This window comes from Rhynchophorus ferrugineus, unplaced genomic scaffold (assembly GCF_030347505.1).
Source record: "Rhynchophorus ferrugineus isolate W39M unplaced genomic scaffold, kcgeb_rfMv2 rfM1, whole genome shotgun sequence".
NCBI lineage: Eukaryota > Metazoa > Arthropoda > Insecta > Coleoptera > Curculionidae > Rhynchophorus > Rhynchophorus ferrugineus.
This window is the reverse complement of record NW_027472580.1, coordinates 22,937,686-22,954,403: the sequence shown is the minus strand read 5'-3', so window position 1 is coordinate 22,954,403 and position 16,718 is coordinate 22,937,686. Positions and strand designations below refer to the sequence as shown.

The 16,718-nt window shown below is 33.4% G+C and overlaps 2 protein-coding genes across 6 annotated transcripts in view; both read left to right on the top strand.

The window, feature by feature from the left end:
• LOC143206505 (Ig-like and fibronectin type-III domain-containing protein 1) overlaps nt 1-15,708 on the top strand; it is a 444,726-nt gene extending 429,018 nt beyond the window's left edge. For all 5 annotated transcript variants that reach the window (XM_076419075.1, XM_076419079.1, XM_076419078.1 and 2 more), the window contains 17 exons: nt 2,835-3,028; nt 3,082-3,289; nt 3,370-3,592; nt 3,654-3,870; nt 5,341-5,478; nt 8,551-8,695; nt 8,756-9,111; nt 9,166-9,437; nt 9,544-9,736; nt 10,501-10,747; nt 10,805-11,029; nt 11,090-11,295; nt 11,376-11,551; nt 13,645-13,847; nt 13,910-14,217; nt 14,273-14,435; nt 14,851-15,708. In XM_076419075.1, the coding sequence (XP_076275190.1) occupies nt 2,835-3,028; nt 3,082-3,289; nt 3,370-3,592; nt 3,654-3,870; nt 5,341-5,478; nt 8,551-8,695; nt 8,756-9,111; nt 9,166-9,437; nt 9,544-9,736; nt 10,501-10,747; nt 10,805-11,029; nt 11,090-11,295; nt 11,376-11,551; nt 13,645-13,847; nt 13,910-14,217; nt 14,273-14,435; nt 14,851-14,888 (3,512 nt within the window). In that variant the 3' untranslated portion in view covers nt 14,889-15,708. The remainder of the gene's footprint in view (nt 1-2,834; nt 3,029-3,081; nt 3,290-3,369; nt 3,593-3,653; nt 3,871-5,340; nt 5,479-8,550; nt 8,696-8,755; nt 9,112-9,165; nt 9,438-9,543; nt 9,737-10,500; nt 10,748-10,804; nt 11,030-11,089; nt 11,296-11,375; nt 11,552-13,644; nt 13,848-13,909; nt 14,218-14,272; nt 14,436-14,850) is intronic.
• On the top strand, nt 5,485-7,409 carry LOC143206506 (galactose mutarotase-like). The gene has a single exon (XM_076419081.1). The coding sequence runs from the start codon at nt 5,540-5,542 to the stop codon at nt 7,292-7,294; it is 1,755 nt and encodes a 584-aa protein (XP_076275196.1). The 5' UTR covers nt 5,485-5,539; the 3' UTR covers nt 7,295-7,409.
• Nucleotides 15,709-16,718: the final 1,010 nt, after the last annotated feature.

Here is a 16,718-nt window from a genome sequence, read left to right as displayed (position 1 = left end):
AAAATTAGCGTTGGAACCCCTCGAATCCAAATTAATTTTCAAGATTTTAGGAAAGAAGTTTTGACAATCCCAAGATTTAAAAAAAGACCAAAAACAAAAATCGAAAGTTAAATAGAAACGAAAAAGCCAATAAAAAAAAACCTATTATTGTCCAAAAACAATTTACAAAAATATTTTGCTATTTGTCATTCACGATTTAATTTTTTTGCCAAATTACATTAATAATATTGAGAAATAGCCATACAAATAATAAACAGTCGATAGTCAATTTCAGTCAAATGTTCCCAACGCTGTAACGAAATATTATTATTAGTAAATATTATAGTATTTATAAAGTCATTTGTTGAGTAAACTCGATTCAATCTATATTAATCAAAATATTTTTCATCATTTTAACATTTTCTTCGTATGTTTCCGATAAGATGTTACGATACTGTGTCGATTTTCGTAATCGTGTACCGAGTAATCACAACGCCTAATACATTAGGTGTGGCAGAATATCCTAATGGAAACTATAACAGTGTATCCTTCACAAATTCTTATTGTATCCTTCACAAATGTGGTCGGTCTTTTCCATGCAAGTTGATGACTGCGTCTGATAATTGCTATTACTGGTTTTTTTACAACAATATGTCGTTGAAATAATTCAATTCACGTCAGTAGACGTCCAAAATACCAATTTCATTTGGATTTAGCAGCTCGTAATACATTACAATCTCACCATATGCACAGCCAAGGTTTTAGTGTTATGAAGATTCCGCATCAGTGTCAATGTGAATGATTCTCTTGGGCTAATCTTGGACTAATCTACTTTTTTGTTATCTATAGTCGTAATATAACCATTTTTCATCCCCAATCACAATACGCCACCGAAACATCTTTCTTTTTTGCTTTGGAACCAAAGAAACCGCAATGTTGAAGTGGGTTGAAGTGGCATTTTCCGTCAATTCGTGTGGTAGCCGTTTCCCACCATTTGGTGGTTTCATGGTGCTTCAGCCTGTTCTTTGCCATTAACATAAAAAAAGACAATTAAAAAATCAACTAAAACTGACAATTGAGATATAATTCAGCAGTACCACCAAAAGTTTTTAAAAGTGTTAGATCGAACAGCAGATTTCTTCAAATTAAAATTCGGCGTGTATATACAGTGAACTCAACAATGTTAAAAGGAAAATTGTTACTTTAGTTAGAGAAATATAAAATATGAAATATAAAAATATTTAACAATTAGGTTGTTTATATTTATACTTCGCATTTTCAACAATAGATAACTTATCAAAGTACATTAGGTGGCTAATATGTATCTTATAATGAAATGTTGAAATACAATATTTTTATTATGTAAAGCTAAATTAAAATATCTCATTAAATATACTTAATTTTAATATGTTAACTTAAATAATAGGTGACAAAAAACCTAAAAAAAATAAAACTAGAAATTATGTAAATTATATAATTATATAATTTAATGCAGAACTCACATTTACATAAACAGCAGTTACAAATACACTCATCTAGATCTAATAAACTAAAATAAGTTTTGAATTAATGTTGATTTATTAGGAATTATTAGATGCATGGGCAAACTAGAGTACATTTTAATTAGATTTCCTCTTAATAACAAATTCTCAAATAAACAGTTTTCTCGTTATTAAAATATCTTAAAGGTGCTAACTGTTAAAATATATAGTTCTAGCTCGAATAATTTGTAGTATTGGCGTAAGCATTTAAAATTTCAAGGGTATTTCAGGGTATTTCAGTAGAAATCAATTATGTCCAATGAGGAATACAAAGTGAATTTGGGCCTTCGACATATGAAATAATATACTAAATTAAAATATATAATATTCGTTTTTATTACAATTTATTATTAAGTGACTTAACAACTTCAATCGGTCTTTAACATATTAACTTATTTTATTATAATTTTCATATTCAGTTATAATGAATTTATGCATAATTTCTTGCTGTTGGAAAGGAGATGGCACCACGCCTAATAAATTATTCACAGGGATAACTAATGTTATTTGATAAGTTAGATGATAAATTATTACATCGCTTAAGTCTTGTTACTTAAGGTCCCTATCCCATGGCTCCAGAAAGTTTCATACCTCGGTCTCCAGTTCGACCGCAGATTCCAATGGTCTGCCCAAATCCAGCACGCCATTTGCAAAGGAAATGGCGTGTACAGCCTATTATTTCCTCTACTCTGCAGAAAAAGCAAACTCTCAATCCCACAGGAAGCGACTCTGTATAAAATGCTATTGAACTTATTTGAACTTATTATTTGTAACGTATTTGTAATGATATCAATGCCAACCCAAAATAATATCTAATAAGCGAGAGTTCAATATCTTATAATGAACATACAAACATATATATAATTAAAACCAATTTTTGTTTCCATTAAATATGCAAAATGTTATCCCTGAAAATATATATTTGCAGGTTGTTTTAGCCCATAACTACTTTATGAAAAAAAAATCTACAGAAAACCATTACTATACCAAGATCCCTGCGAAAACAAGAAGAACTTATTAAATCATGATCAATCAACTATTTTTAGGCTTTTCAATTTTTTAAATATAGGAATTTTTGGTAAAATTTTGATATTCTATGAGAATCCAAATTAAAAAAGCATAATTTATATAATATAACAACAACAATAATAATAATAATATAATATACTCTATATAATGTTAGATTAGAAACCCCTTCAGAGTACTATTTGCTTTACTATTTATAGAAAATCAAACAAACTAAAAATAAACAAATTTCTTCAACACAAATATTACTGTTTTGAATTAATGTTAAGAAAAATATTTTGTTTTTAGAAATCTTACCAGGTCCTCCACAAAATGTTGAAGTAGAACCTCTATCAGAACAATCTATAAGAGTGGAATGGTCACTACCTCATGCCAATGTCGAAACCATTACTGAATATACCGTAAATGTTACCGCTTTAAAATCATTTGACGAAGCATCCGAGGACGAGCCAACAATGAGAAACCAGTCGTACTTCCAGAAGGTTCGATTATAATTGTAGTACTACCGACAGTTACTAAATTTAAGTTATTGTAGGTTTCCAAGAACGATAATTTTACAATATTTCAAAATTTACAACCTTTCACTATGTACGAAGTTTCCGTTATTGCCCACAACATCATTGGTACTTCATTACCAAGTTATCATGTCAGAACTCTGACTATGTCACAGGGAAAACTCGTACCCAAAACTACTGGAAAAGCGCCTGCTTTGCCAGATATCAGATCCTGTTGCGTCCAAAGAGGTATAAACTTAAGATATTCATATGTTGCAAATACATTTTCGGAAAAATGTATTGGAACTTATTAAAACCTATTTATGCAGGAATTGCTCACAAAACCTGCTTGGATAGACTTTGCGACCCAGTGGAAGCAGAAAAAGTTGAAATCACAGACCTTATGATTTGCGCTCCATGGGCTCAAGATACCTTCAGCTGCTTGGCTAATGGAATTGACCACACTCCTTGCTGTAAGGCCAAAGGCCTTCCCGATATTTGCCAACAGTTATGCACTGGAAACGTATCCAGCATCGATTTTAACCATTTCAAGTAAATTTAAATTAGCTTATTTTGGAACTTTTAATAACAATTATTATCTCGATCTGTTTAGGTGTCTTCGGTATATGGGAGAATACAATAATTGTTTGCTCCAAGGATATGGTGTTCTACCAAGTGCCCCTACTATGGTCCACATCACAAACATCGAAAGCGAATTTGCCTTACTGCATTGGGCGCCACCAAAAACTTTGGCCGATACGGTTAAAAGTTATAATGTACATATCAGAAAAGTTAACATTGATGAGGACGATGAAGAAGCCGAGTACAAAGTAAGATATTTTCGTTACAGGTGTTTGTTTTTGATCAAATAATCTTTGGCCACTGAGGTGGTAATAAACTGAATGAATTCAAAACCAGACAAGATTAAACTATCAAAAATATGTAAATGTTTCATTCAAACATTGCGTGAACATTCAGGGTTTTGCTATTTTTTTATTCTATATCTATGCTAGATTTACTATACCAGTAAAATTGTTACGAATGCTAAATAATTTAATATTATACAAAACAAACTACAAAATGCTAAAAGAAGTTAAATTATGCTATTCTGGAACTTATTTTTGAAAGTGTGAGTATGAAAATGTTTTCTGGGTCTTACTAAATAATTACGACGTTAGAGAATGTGTTTGTTTGTTTATGAATATTAGCAAAATGCTGACTGATACTCCACATTATAATTGATAGCCATAGTCTGCTTATAACGCTAAGGATTGACAGAAAGTCCAGACTATAGTAGGAACATAAAATGAAATGTATATGGAATAGTTTCATAAGCCTTGATAGAGTCAGAGGAGGAAATAACTAATATTTAAGCCCCATGAAAGTTTTTTACATTTCAACTCGATCGGATAAATACTATTTTAACACACTATATTTCAACACAGATTCTGGAATCTAACTCTAATTTTTATGGTGATACATGACAAATAAATCCACAATATTATATTAAAAATGTACAACATTAAATAAATTAAATGGTAAATAGTTAAACTAAAGTTAGAACTAATATTTACATGAAGCGAACTAAGCAAAGTTTATCTTTTGGTAGTTAAACTATGAATAACTAGATGGGAAATGCTTCGAGATATTGCAATCTGCTTGCATCATCACGTGACACTCGGAGAGAATGGTATTTATTCTTTTTCGTGGCAAGAACTTTGCCACGTTAACAGGTATATAATGGGCTCTAAAAACATCATATATATTTCGAAATATTTTTATATGTAATGAAATATATTTAGTGGAATTATGGCAATCTAAAAAACAATTTTAAACCATAGCACGACTTATTAAGTTATACTGGCTTTGACAATATTTTCAATATAAAATGAGAAATATACTAAATATTTACTACTAATTGAAGTAATATATATGTATATTAAAACATGTTAACATATTAAAGTATATACAAATTATTTGAAGAATTAACACTATTACTTATTTATAGCGTATATTATACAAAAATACAAGCCTATAAATTATTTTTCCGTATAAGATTTAATAATGCTAAATTTTTCATCTCAGCGCCCCCATTTTTTGATGAGCCGACTAATATATAAAAAAAGAGAAGAGATAGTTAAAAATATTGTTAACCATTTTGTCACTTTTATTACTAATACTATATAAATATACACTCCCTTTAATTTTATAAATATACAAATTATTTATTAAAAAACTGAAACTGAAGTATGCAACGTGTAAATATGATAAATTACTTTATTCACAACCATCTGTTTTAGGAAATAACCAAAGTTCGAAGTCCTTATATCCTGGAAAATCTAGACAGTGTAACAGATTATGAGGTCTACGTTGAAGCTGTAAACGTCCACGGAGTCGGCAACCCCAGCCCCCGATTGGTCTTTCGTACCGGCAGCAAGGTAACTGTCACAAAACGTCACTCTAGTTTCGTTTAAATTCGCCTAATCATCAAAATTTAAAATGAACACGAGCATTATCGAAATCAAAACCGAATCGAATTCCGACCAGGAGGCCAACACTAAAAAGAAATCCTCAAGTATCGTGCCAAGCGTCGAACGAAATTTTGAAGAAGAAAACGTTGTACTTGTCGAAGATCTTTTTGGGCATTATGTGGACGAGAACGGAATCATACACGACATCAAACGTTTCACTTGGCGCAACAAAAACAAAATTCAAGTTCAAGTCATCAATTATGGAGCGAGAATAATATCGATAAAAGTTCCTGATCGTAAAGGAGACGTAGAAGACATCGTACTGGGTTTCGATGATTTGGCTGGTTATATACACTACCAGGAACACAATTTCGGAGCTGTCATCGGCAGAGTTTCCGGTATCGTCAAAAACTCCAGCTTCGCTATCGACAACAAGCGTTTTGCTATTGTTGCCAACAGAGGACCTCATAGTATCAATGGAGGTAATTTGGGTTTTGATAAAATTGTTTGGGATACATATATATCGGGAAGAAAAGTCTTAATGAGCCACGTAAATCCAAATCTTCGTGAAGGATATCCTGGAGACCTTTTAGTGCGTGTTTCTTTCGAACTATCTGCCAAAAATGAGTTCAGGGTGTCCGTAGAAGCACAAACGACTAAACCAACGCCTGTTGATATATCCCAGTTAGTTTATTTGAACCTAGCGGGACATCAAGCCGGTCCAGACGAGATCTATCGGCATATATTGATGCTAAATTGTAACTGCTTCACACCACAAGTCGATGGTATACCAACAGGTGAGATTGTAAACGTGGTACACTCTTCCTTTGACTTTCAAGTACCAAAAGTTCTTGGTAAAGTCATGGGTATTGTGCCCAAGGATGGTTTCAACCAGAATTTATGTGTAAATAGGGGAATGTATCAAAACGAATGTTTTGTTGCAAGATTGTTTCATCCTCCAAGTGGCAGGCTTCTTGAGATATATAGTAATCAACCTGGAGTCCAATTGCTAACGGGAAATCATTTCGGATATGGGAACTTAAAATCAATGGAAGAACTGAGACAACCTAGTGTACAAAGCAAAACCGTTACAGTCGAAAATCAAGAAACGCCAGACACATCAATGATTCTATATGAAAAATTACATGAGAAGGTCGTCGAATTGTTAGCATTAGATGGGAAGAATAGCTTTCGTGAAATCCGAACACTCATCGATAAAATTAAAGGTATTAAGGGTCAAAATAACAACAAGTTGGACGAAATAACGGTTACTCCCATGCAGAAGGAATATTTGGTTAAAGCACGTGAAGTTGTGTGTGAGGACGAGGAATCTGACGATGCTTGTTTGGATTTAAAAGAAACATTGAGTGCAATCTTGAAAGTTATTATTATTAGCGACAAAGAAAAAACAAGCCAATCCACTTTATCTAATAAATCCAGTAAAAATAATGTATCGAAAACTGAGAATTCTCCAGCCAAGACAACACCAGAAACAGAAAATGATCCAAAATTGAATCTAAAAAATAAGATTCCGTCATATTACAAGAATTCGCAGGAGATTAAAGGAAAAGGACGATGTCCATACCGCTCTCATGGCGCTATTGCTCTGCCAACTGGAAACTATCCCAACGCAGTGAATATAAAACAATTTCCAAATTGCATTTTGAAACCTGGGGAAGTGTACAAACATGATGTTACATACAGATTCTGGATCAGAGCTGGGAACCCAAATAGATGGATCAAGAGAAATCTTACCGAGGCCAAGAATACAAAATCACTTTGAATATGTAGAAATATTGACTTTTGTGACATTGAGTAGTATGAATCAATCAGATATTGTTTCCATGTCTTTGTTAAAAATAAATCATCACACATATAGACAGAAAATGTTCACTAAAATACTTTTGTTTATTAATAATCATTGGTATCTTTGTATTGTTTTTAACAATTGTACCTTGAATAATTATTGGGCTATTTCTATATAAAAGTTATTATTTATTATATATTCTCGTATAAAACATCTCGTATTCTATCCTATCACAATTTTTTGATATTTACAATTTTTGAAAAATTCGTAAGTTTTTAAAAAATGGTAAAACAGCTGTGAAAAAAAATGTTTAACTTCGATACGTAAGAAGAATATAAGATGTAGCGCCTTTAAAACAGCTATATCTCAGAAAATAATTTAAATTCTGAAAAATCGAAGGCATCTTAAAGGCATATTTTGAAAGAGTTCAGTTGTGAAAATATGAAAAAATGCCTTTTTCAAGTTTCTAGACTAAAATACCCCCTCAGAACATAAACTTATCGAAATAAGATTACCAAATTCTCATCTTTAACATTCCAAAGTCTCTCGGAGTGTTTATTATTCGGGTTATTATCATGATTATAATGGTTGAACATTTGGTAGTGAAATAAAGCTCCGATATGCTTAATTCTACATAGAATTTTTTACACTTTCTTAATAAGCTATATAAGAATAATATAATAAGCTATATAATATATATAAGAATAAGCTTTAATTACTGACTTGTATATAGAAAGTTCTAACAATTGTGGGAAACAGTAGCAACAGTAAAAACTTATTCAACGCCTACTAGATAGAAGTTTTAAATACGAAAATACAATTGATTAAGTGACAACATAAACCTAAATAACATAGCCTATACTTTCTTAGTATTATACTTCCCAATACTAAATGATTATTGTTAATCCAGATAATATCTATATACTAAGAACTTAAAATAAAGTTGTTGGTTTAATACTCTAATTTTAGTTAATATTTTTATTCAATTTTTTTTTTAATTCCTAAATTTAGTTGTTTCCAGTGGATTGAAAAGCCTCTTTTATTTTAAATAGGTAATAATACTTAATGGGCTTTATTAAACTATCATATTTTTCATTTAGTTCGAAAAATAATAGAATTTCTAATTGTTTATTCTAGAAAATGTTGTTTTTTTATTACATATAGTGTGAATACATCTATTAATAAAATGTATATATTATTTTCATAACATTTTACCTTTGTAATAATTTTAGATTGAGGAAGAAGAGATTGAGGATGCATCATCTTACAACGTTACCGCTTGCTGTGTTGAAGCGAACCTCAACAGTGTTTGTCTTCCTCTGTGTTCTTATGATGCGAATATGAATGACATCAAGCGTCTAGCTGTTTGTGGTTCAGGTAGATAGTTTTGTAATCCCCTACTTTCGACTATTTTTAGTTACACTAACCTATTTACAGAATTCCATACCATATTGCGTTGTGCAGCAGGTGGAAGAAACCATGGAAGTTGTTGTAATCGAAGAGGTGTACCATCCGCTTGTCTCCCACTATGTTCCGGTGTTATTGTCGGGTCTCTAAGAAGCACAGCTTCCAGTTGCGTTACGTATATCGGAAATATCGTTCAATGTTTTGAGGAAGGTACTGAGAAACTTCCGGGACCTGTCACAGCGCTGCATGCAGTAGCTGCCGACGCTACCACATTGATACTGGAATGGTCTCCGCCTGATGAAGGCGCTAATGTGACAGACTATGTCATCCACTATCAGAAAGTTGATAATACATCTATGCACGAGACTCTATTGAAGCTGGATAAAGTAAGCAAAATATAAAAACTAGAAAACGTAATTTTTTTTGTCAATACTTTGCAGCAAGAAATCACAGCTGGCAACTATTTTGCATTGCCAAATTTGGAAGCGTTTGCCATGTATCAAGTGTTCGTAGTATCAAGGAATATGTACGGAACATCTCTACCATCATCTATAGTTGTTATTAAACTATCTAACTGGAATGAAAGCGAATGGGTTAATGCTGTAGCTTCACCACCACATTCATTAGCAGTGGCCAGCCATAGTGCTACTTGGGTTACCATTGCTTGGCAGCCACCAGAATTCAGTCATCCATCAGAGCAAATAAATTACAGGTAAATATAATTTCAACAAAGTTTCGTTGTATTAGTAGGACAAAATAACAAAACTAAAATATTCAATATTATTTACATGAAATTATAATGATTTTAAATTTTTCAGGCTTTATTATAAATCAAACGCCGATGAAACTTATCAAGTTAAGAACACATCCGTAACATCATACATGGTCAAGGGTTTGAGCCCTAACACTCAGTACATTATTTACGTTGAAGCAATTACAGAGAAAGGAGTCAGTATGCCCTCAGAAACATTAATAGCGTGGACGGATCCTGCTTATCCTGCATTCGTTGAGGTAAAAATTATTTTATTTTAAAAAATTAATGGAATAGTAGTAAATCATAATTTTCTTAGTATAATTGGTATAATTGATGTATAAACATAAACTTATGTAGTTGTTATTGATCTGAATTTGCTCATTTAATAAAATCATTTCACATAATTTGTTAATACATTGAACTTCACCTCATTATATTTTCAATTTATTTTCGAATAAATATTTTATTGCATTAATAGACGCCAAATAAGTATGAATTATTAATATATATAAATAAATATTGAATGTATAAACAATCTGTTTCAATAATACAGCTATAAGTAAAGAGTAAGAACCACTATTTATTTTCATTATATAGAAAATATTGGCGTATATTGTAATATTAATTTCATTGTACACACATCAACTACTCAAAGAAGCTGAAAGGTCCTGAAATTTTGTCAAGTTAATTTCTTAACTTAACTTTTGAACACTTGGTGTAGCCTAACACTCCTGTTGTCAATACTTTAGTCTTTGTCTTACTATATTGCAAAAATTACTTGAATCTTAAAAATATGTGTTAGCATACTAAATCATTTAGATAGTTTGTACATTATATTGCATCCACTATATGTTGAAAAGCAGTGAAGAGATAACTCTTTAGCTTGTTAAAATGATTGCAAACAGAAAAATACCTACTACTAGAAAAAGACTCTGGTATTTTATTTACTTATTATAATTATACTTTTCATTTTTATGTTAAATATTACTTATTTTTTACCATAGTCATTTTATTCTTTTAGCCACCTACTGTCCATCCTATAAACTTAGTTATTGAGGGTAGCAGCATGACGATTCTCTGTATAGCTATGGGAAATCCAATGCCGACGATATCGCTATACATTTCCGGTCGCTTGGTGAGACAAGATACCACCAGACATATGGTTACGGTCATCCACAACGTCACCAGAGATATGGATGAGATATCTTGTTACGCCGACAACGGTTATGGCACCCCAATGCAAGCATCCAGAAGGATCACCATCAGTCGTAAGTGTATATCATTTAATTTCAATCACTATCTGATATCGACTACGGGTGTTGCAGACAAACCCACGATACAAGCGAGTGGCATCACCATGGCCACTATCGGCGATTCGGTAACCTTAGAATGTAAGGTTGAAGCCACCCCCGAGCCCAAGATGATCTTTTGGAGGAATCACGAAGAACGCGCTCCGGTAATTCAGGGTGGAAAGTACGATATAGAAATCACGAAGGCCAAAGACGAAGATGACAAATATTACATGCATCTCACAATTAAACAAATCACGGGTATAGCAACGGGTTCTTTGAAAGACCATACTAGATTTGTATAATGTGTTTTTCTTGCAGAGGTTGATGTTGGAGAATATTATTGTCATGCCGAGAATGCTTTTGGAACAGCTACTCAACCCGTATCAGTTAGAATTCGAAAGATGACCACCATCAGTAATGTAACTCAGTGTTGTATCGAGCAAAATGTCACTTCAGCTTGTATGGATGCATGCGCTTTCCACCTGGATATCGATGCGGTCATCGATAAACCTGAATGTATTGTGGTAAGTACAGATCTAAGTTTATATGCTTTCATTTTAATTCAGATTCATTAATTGAAACATACATATAATGGTCTATTTAGGATTTCGACAAATTGATGAAATGTGCTGCCGATGGCTCGGATCACCGTAACTGTTGCGCGCACGCCAATGTTCCCAGAAGGTGTTTGGAATGGTGCAGAGGTGAACCAATTTTATACAGCAAAACCTGTGTTCTATCTTATACTAAACACATTATGAGTTGCTTCCACGAACTAAGGTAAATTAATATTGCCATAATATACATATTTATTACGTAAGAGATTGTGGTCGATCACCATAAACTATTCGAGTCTACCTGTCTAAGGAATTAATTCGAATCTCTAATATCAACAAGTAATGCGATTAAAGAATGCAATTGACCAATAGAAAGGGGCCTATGATAATACTATATACACATATTTTAGTGATTCTGTAAAAAGTGAAAGGGATTTTATTGGAAGTGTTTGTGTATCCACTGTATAGGAGCCCGAATCTTGCCAATATTAGTTTCTGCCCAATTATTTGGAGATCCTTTGGTAATGTGATATTATGTACAATTAATTTGGTTTTTAACTATCCACAATTTATTATTTTATGCCACAGAACCGTAATTATTTTCTTATCAACATTAATTTACTATAAACAACTTATGACATATGTTTTTTTGTTCTGGCATAAAACCAGGCGGTGGAATGCATGACGCATACCTTATCGCGGGGACTTTTCCTGCAGTGACAAGTTCGACCGGGTTATGTGCTACTGCCTCTGGGCTTACCAATACACTAAACCGAAACCATCTCATAGTTCACCCCTGTGGGTCACTACTGCTATTGCATTAAATTTGGGGATATGGCACCCGCTAACCGGGTATTATTAATAATATTGGGCACGAGGACCCAGCGAAAGAACAGATTGTGAAACTAACTATAGATTCGCAAACGCGGTGCTAAGCTCCCAGCATGTCGACCAGCTCGCGAACAAGCTCGTTTTCAGAAGAACTTGAGCGGAGTTGTTGATTGTGGAAGGATTGAGATATGAAGTGCTTGATTTCTGAAGTTCCTCTATGAATTTTCAGTTTCACCTGATTGGGTATAACAAATTTGGAGTAGACATTAGATCCTTAGAGGAGTAAGGACCGAATTAACATCTTGTAAAATAAGCATTTGATGGAGATATGAAGTCTGCTAAGAGGGCAGATCAGAGAAGATAGCAGGTTCATTCCTGGATTTGGGAATGCCAAACGAACCGTCGGTCGAATGGTCAGTTTTTATAGGAAATTATGGCCTGTATTTTCAGGGGGTTGATTTGCAACCACCATAATCTGAACCACTTGACCGTATGATCGAGCTGCTTCTGTAGATATCCTTGAATGGTACCCTCAAGCCTGGAATCCGTGAAGCAAACAGTGTCGTCAGCGTAAGACGCGACGCCAATGTGCTTTTTTCTCATCAGATCTGAAATAAAGGAGTTAAATAAGGCTGAGGCCAACGGAAAAACCTCGAGATACACCACCGTCGATTAGTTTTCAAGTGGAAAGTGTTTTCCTAATCTTAACCTGGAAAATCTGTCTGATAGATAAGAGGTTAGGTTAGGTCTTCTGGTAGGCCAAACCGTCGTGCCAGACCTTGTCGAAAGCGTTAGGTCCAGGATGACTGCTCCGAGCTTTTTACGTTGGGCAAGAGCGTGATTGATGTGTGTGGGTGGCCTAATGGCCAGATGAATGGTAAACGTGAAAGCCAAATTGTTCGTCTGGAATTATGTTGTTTTCCTTTGAAGTTTGTTTTGAATTATGTTGTTTCCGTTGAAGGGGTTGAGGGCGTAGAGTATTGCCCCACGGCAAGCTTCGAAATTACACTGAGAAGGCTGATGGGCCGGTAGTCAGATGGAGATGATTTTACTCCTTTTTTGACAATAACTGCTATATGTGCGTATTTCAAAGATGCCGGGAAATGTTGCAGTCATTACATATGATACTTAATTGTAAACTATTTTTAATATATGCGGTTACTAAAACTTTGGTGAACCTAGTTGATGTATGCCATTTATAGTTTTTAAAATGCCATAAGTAATTTAGAAAAGATGCCCTGATGCCTTGCCTTGATAAAAATGATTTTTATTGAACATCCTAAATGCAAAATATAATTGAAATAAGATCTGGATGACGTCAATAATAAGATCCAAATTAAAAACTTCATACTTCAATTCTAAGTTTGGTGGGGATTAGGTGGGAAGTATATCAGGGGGGATAACATCAGCATAATGCTTAATGAATTTCCAAACTAAAACACGGAAAGCATATTGCTTATGAAATAAATTATTTGTCATTTACAGAGATAAGTTACCAGGCCCACCACAAAATATCAGGGTCGAATTTATTGATGCCCATTCCGTTTACCTCATGTGGGACCCACCGCTAAAGAACCCCAGTACAGTTGAAATGTACCGAGTATTTTGGAGACCTGTTGATTCCTCAAACAGACCTAGTCAGAAGGATGATACACCCGATAACAAATTGAAAATCACCGACCTAGAAGGTATCTATTATCAAATGGTAGCTAATAAATGATCCATACTGTATATACTGATTTGTTTTTAGATGGCACTACTTATGAAGCTGTAGTAAAAGCTGGCAATAGTAAGGGTACTTCAACTTTAGCCGATCCAATCAAATTCACCATGGGTGAAAAATCACTATACATAACACCCGCAGCTAGTCAGAGTCAAGAAAGCAATCGGGTTGGTGTTGCAGTTGCCGTAGTACTTGCTCTAGCGGTAGTAGTAGCTCTTGTCGCTGCTGCTGTATGGTTCGTGCGAACCAAGAAAATGTTAGGAGTAAAAGGATCTGGTGGCATTGCCTTTGAAAATCCCAGTTATCTGCGAGAAGTTAATATGGATCATGTTCAAGTAAGTTGTCGTTCAATTTTAACAAGAAACCTGGCTCTAAACAGACATGTTATAGATACCAAACGGTCAGGATAGTACAACTAGTTCATTAAATGGATCAGCCAATGGAGGAATTTCTGTTTCGAGTACTTCCGGAGGTCAGGGCTGGAAAAATGAACAGCTTCACGTCCCTGCTACACAAGAAGTTAATCCAACGCTGTATGAAGAACTTAAATTAGGTATGTACGATTTGGGCAATAATGTCGAATATTCCTTAATAATAAATATGTTTGTTGTTGTAAAACCCTTGTTGTATTTCTTTGTGCTTTAGTTTTTAGTTTTGATTTTTGTATTGTACAAAGTATACATTTGCATATACATATGTTATACCATTAGCTTATCTGTCAGAAAGAAAAAAGCATTATTTTTTGCTTGTTTGTTTCTTTTGTCACAGAGACTGGATATGGCACTATACCACAAGTAGATTATATTATATTAATCACAATATTTGTTTAAACTGTCAAGCCTAATTCTAATTAAATTGAATAATATTAAGTATATCATGTGTACATTTAAGTAAGGTGGATGTTAGATAATCATAAATGTAATAAATATATTTATAGTATTTAATAAATGATAAATATATTATTTTAGGCCAAGATGGGGCGGGATTCAAGAGACTGAAGCCCTAGTATGAGGGCGCAGGGTCCAAGGCCGGCCAGGAATCAAAGTTCTGAACGTCCAGCCTCTTTGTGATAGTGCTAGATAATGGTTCTAGATAGTGCATAGAGCCCTGTTACACATATACATATACCCATTATGTTTATTTCAATATTCGAACAAAAAAAATTACGACAAACTTTCTCAAAAAACAAAACACAGTTAACACAAAAAAAATTAAAAATGTTTTATAAAGCCAGGGTATTGTACATATTTATACGTTAAAATGTATTTTAATCATGGCAATACCTCATCTATCTTTATTTTAGATAAGTTTATTTTTAGTTAAGTTGTTTTTCTCTCTTGTAAAATGTGATTATTTAATGTTAAAACACAAACCAGCTGCTGTTGCAGCAGACGGAACATATCCGAAGTGTTTTTCAATCTTACACTTTTCGACACCATCAGTTTACTTGTGGCGTGTTCAAGTCATACAGTCCAAGGCCTAGATTTAAAGAAAAAAATGTAAAGAATATCGGTAGATCTAAAACTATTTGTAAGTTTAGTACTCAAGTGTTTAGATTAGAACGTTTAACGGAATGGATGATAATCTGTTGAAGAGACCTTAAATAACTGGCAAAATCTACTGCGGTCATTTTAATGTGAATCGTATCAGTGTACGACAAGCGACGTTCAATGTGCCTTTATGTCAAATTTCGTTATCCTAAGGACCTCTTACTGTTAGGGACTCTCTCTTTGTACATACCTTTTTAACTGAGAAAATTTGTAAGATATATCACGATATAAATGGAGTAGAATGAAATAGAGTTAAATAAATTATATTTAAAACCACACTGTGTGTAAATAACCCCTTTCTTTTAATGCACGTTATTAATACACTTTTACAAAAGATTGAATTTTAAGTAGTATGGCATTATATATCTGGAGTTTTATTGTTTACTTGTCCCATATTTTGTTAAATAAATGTAGTAATTTTAAACAAACTTTATAGATCTTTTTTAAAAGAAACAGTCGAGAGGTGCATAACATTGTACGAATTCCAACATATAATATCACAAGTCAATTTATAGATATATTATTGTTACAAATGTGGCATTTTCGATTTTAGTGACCAGCTCTAGAATTTTAAGTTTTGCTGTTTAACACCACAACTGGACTCTAAACTTTTTGTTTATAATTGTATTATTTGTCGAGAATTCCAATCATAAAATTGGTAGATGGAAGACCAGTATCTAAACGCCAAAACAGGGAATCCACTAAAAAAGGGTCTACTGTCTATCATGATAATTTATGGAAACTAGTCAGATGATGATGGGAAGTTATATCCAATAATTTAATAAACTAAGCGAAAAGCTTGGTGAACATTGCTGATCGTTCACCTTACATTACTCGCCTGGCTGGAAAGACTTTTTTGAACTTGGAACTGGTACCTGGCTATCATTAGATCTAATCAATACAGCCATTTTAATTAATAACAATTATTAATTGTTCTGCCCTTGCTCATATCTATTTGTAATTTTATTAAATCGATACGGCTGAACAAGAAAACTTATGCCAAACACTTTCTAAAAATCAAACACAAGTTAACAAAAAAAAACAGGGTACTGTAAATATTTATACTTTAAAATGTCTTTTAATCATGATAGTACTTTATTTATCTTAATTTTACACATGTTTCCATGACACAACGTCCATAGGCGACAGTAAGTCGGTTATAGTCTGCGGATGGAGCCACTTGCTAATATTCTGTGGCGACCACCACGACCCTTTAGGCCACCACGCATTCACCAACAACAAGTTCAAAGGTTGGCAACGCCGGTGGAATGCGGTTCTAGGCTACA

Coding starts and splice junctions, on each gene's coding strand:
- LOC143206506 (XM_076419081.1), top strand. CDS start 5,540: ATGAACACGAGCATTATCGAAATCAAAACCGAATCGAATTCCGACCAG.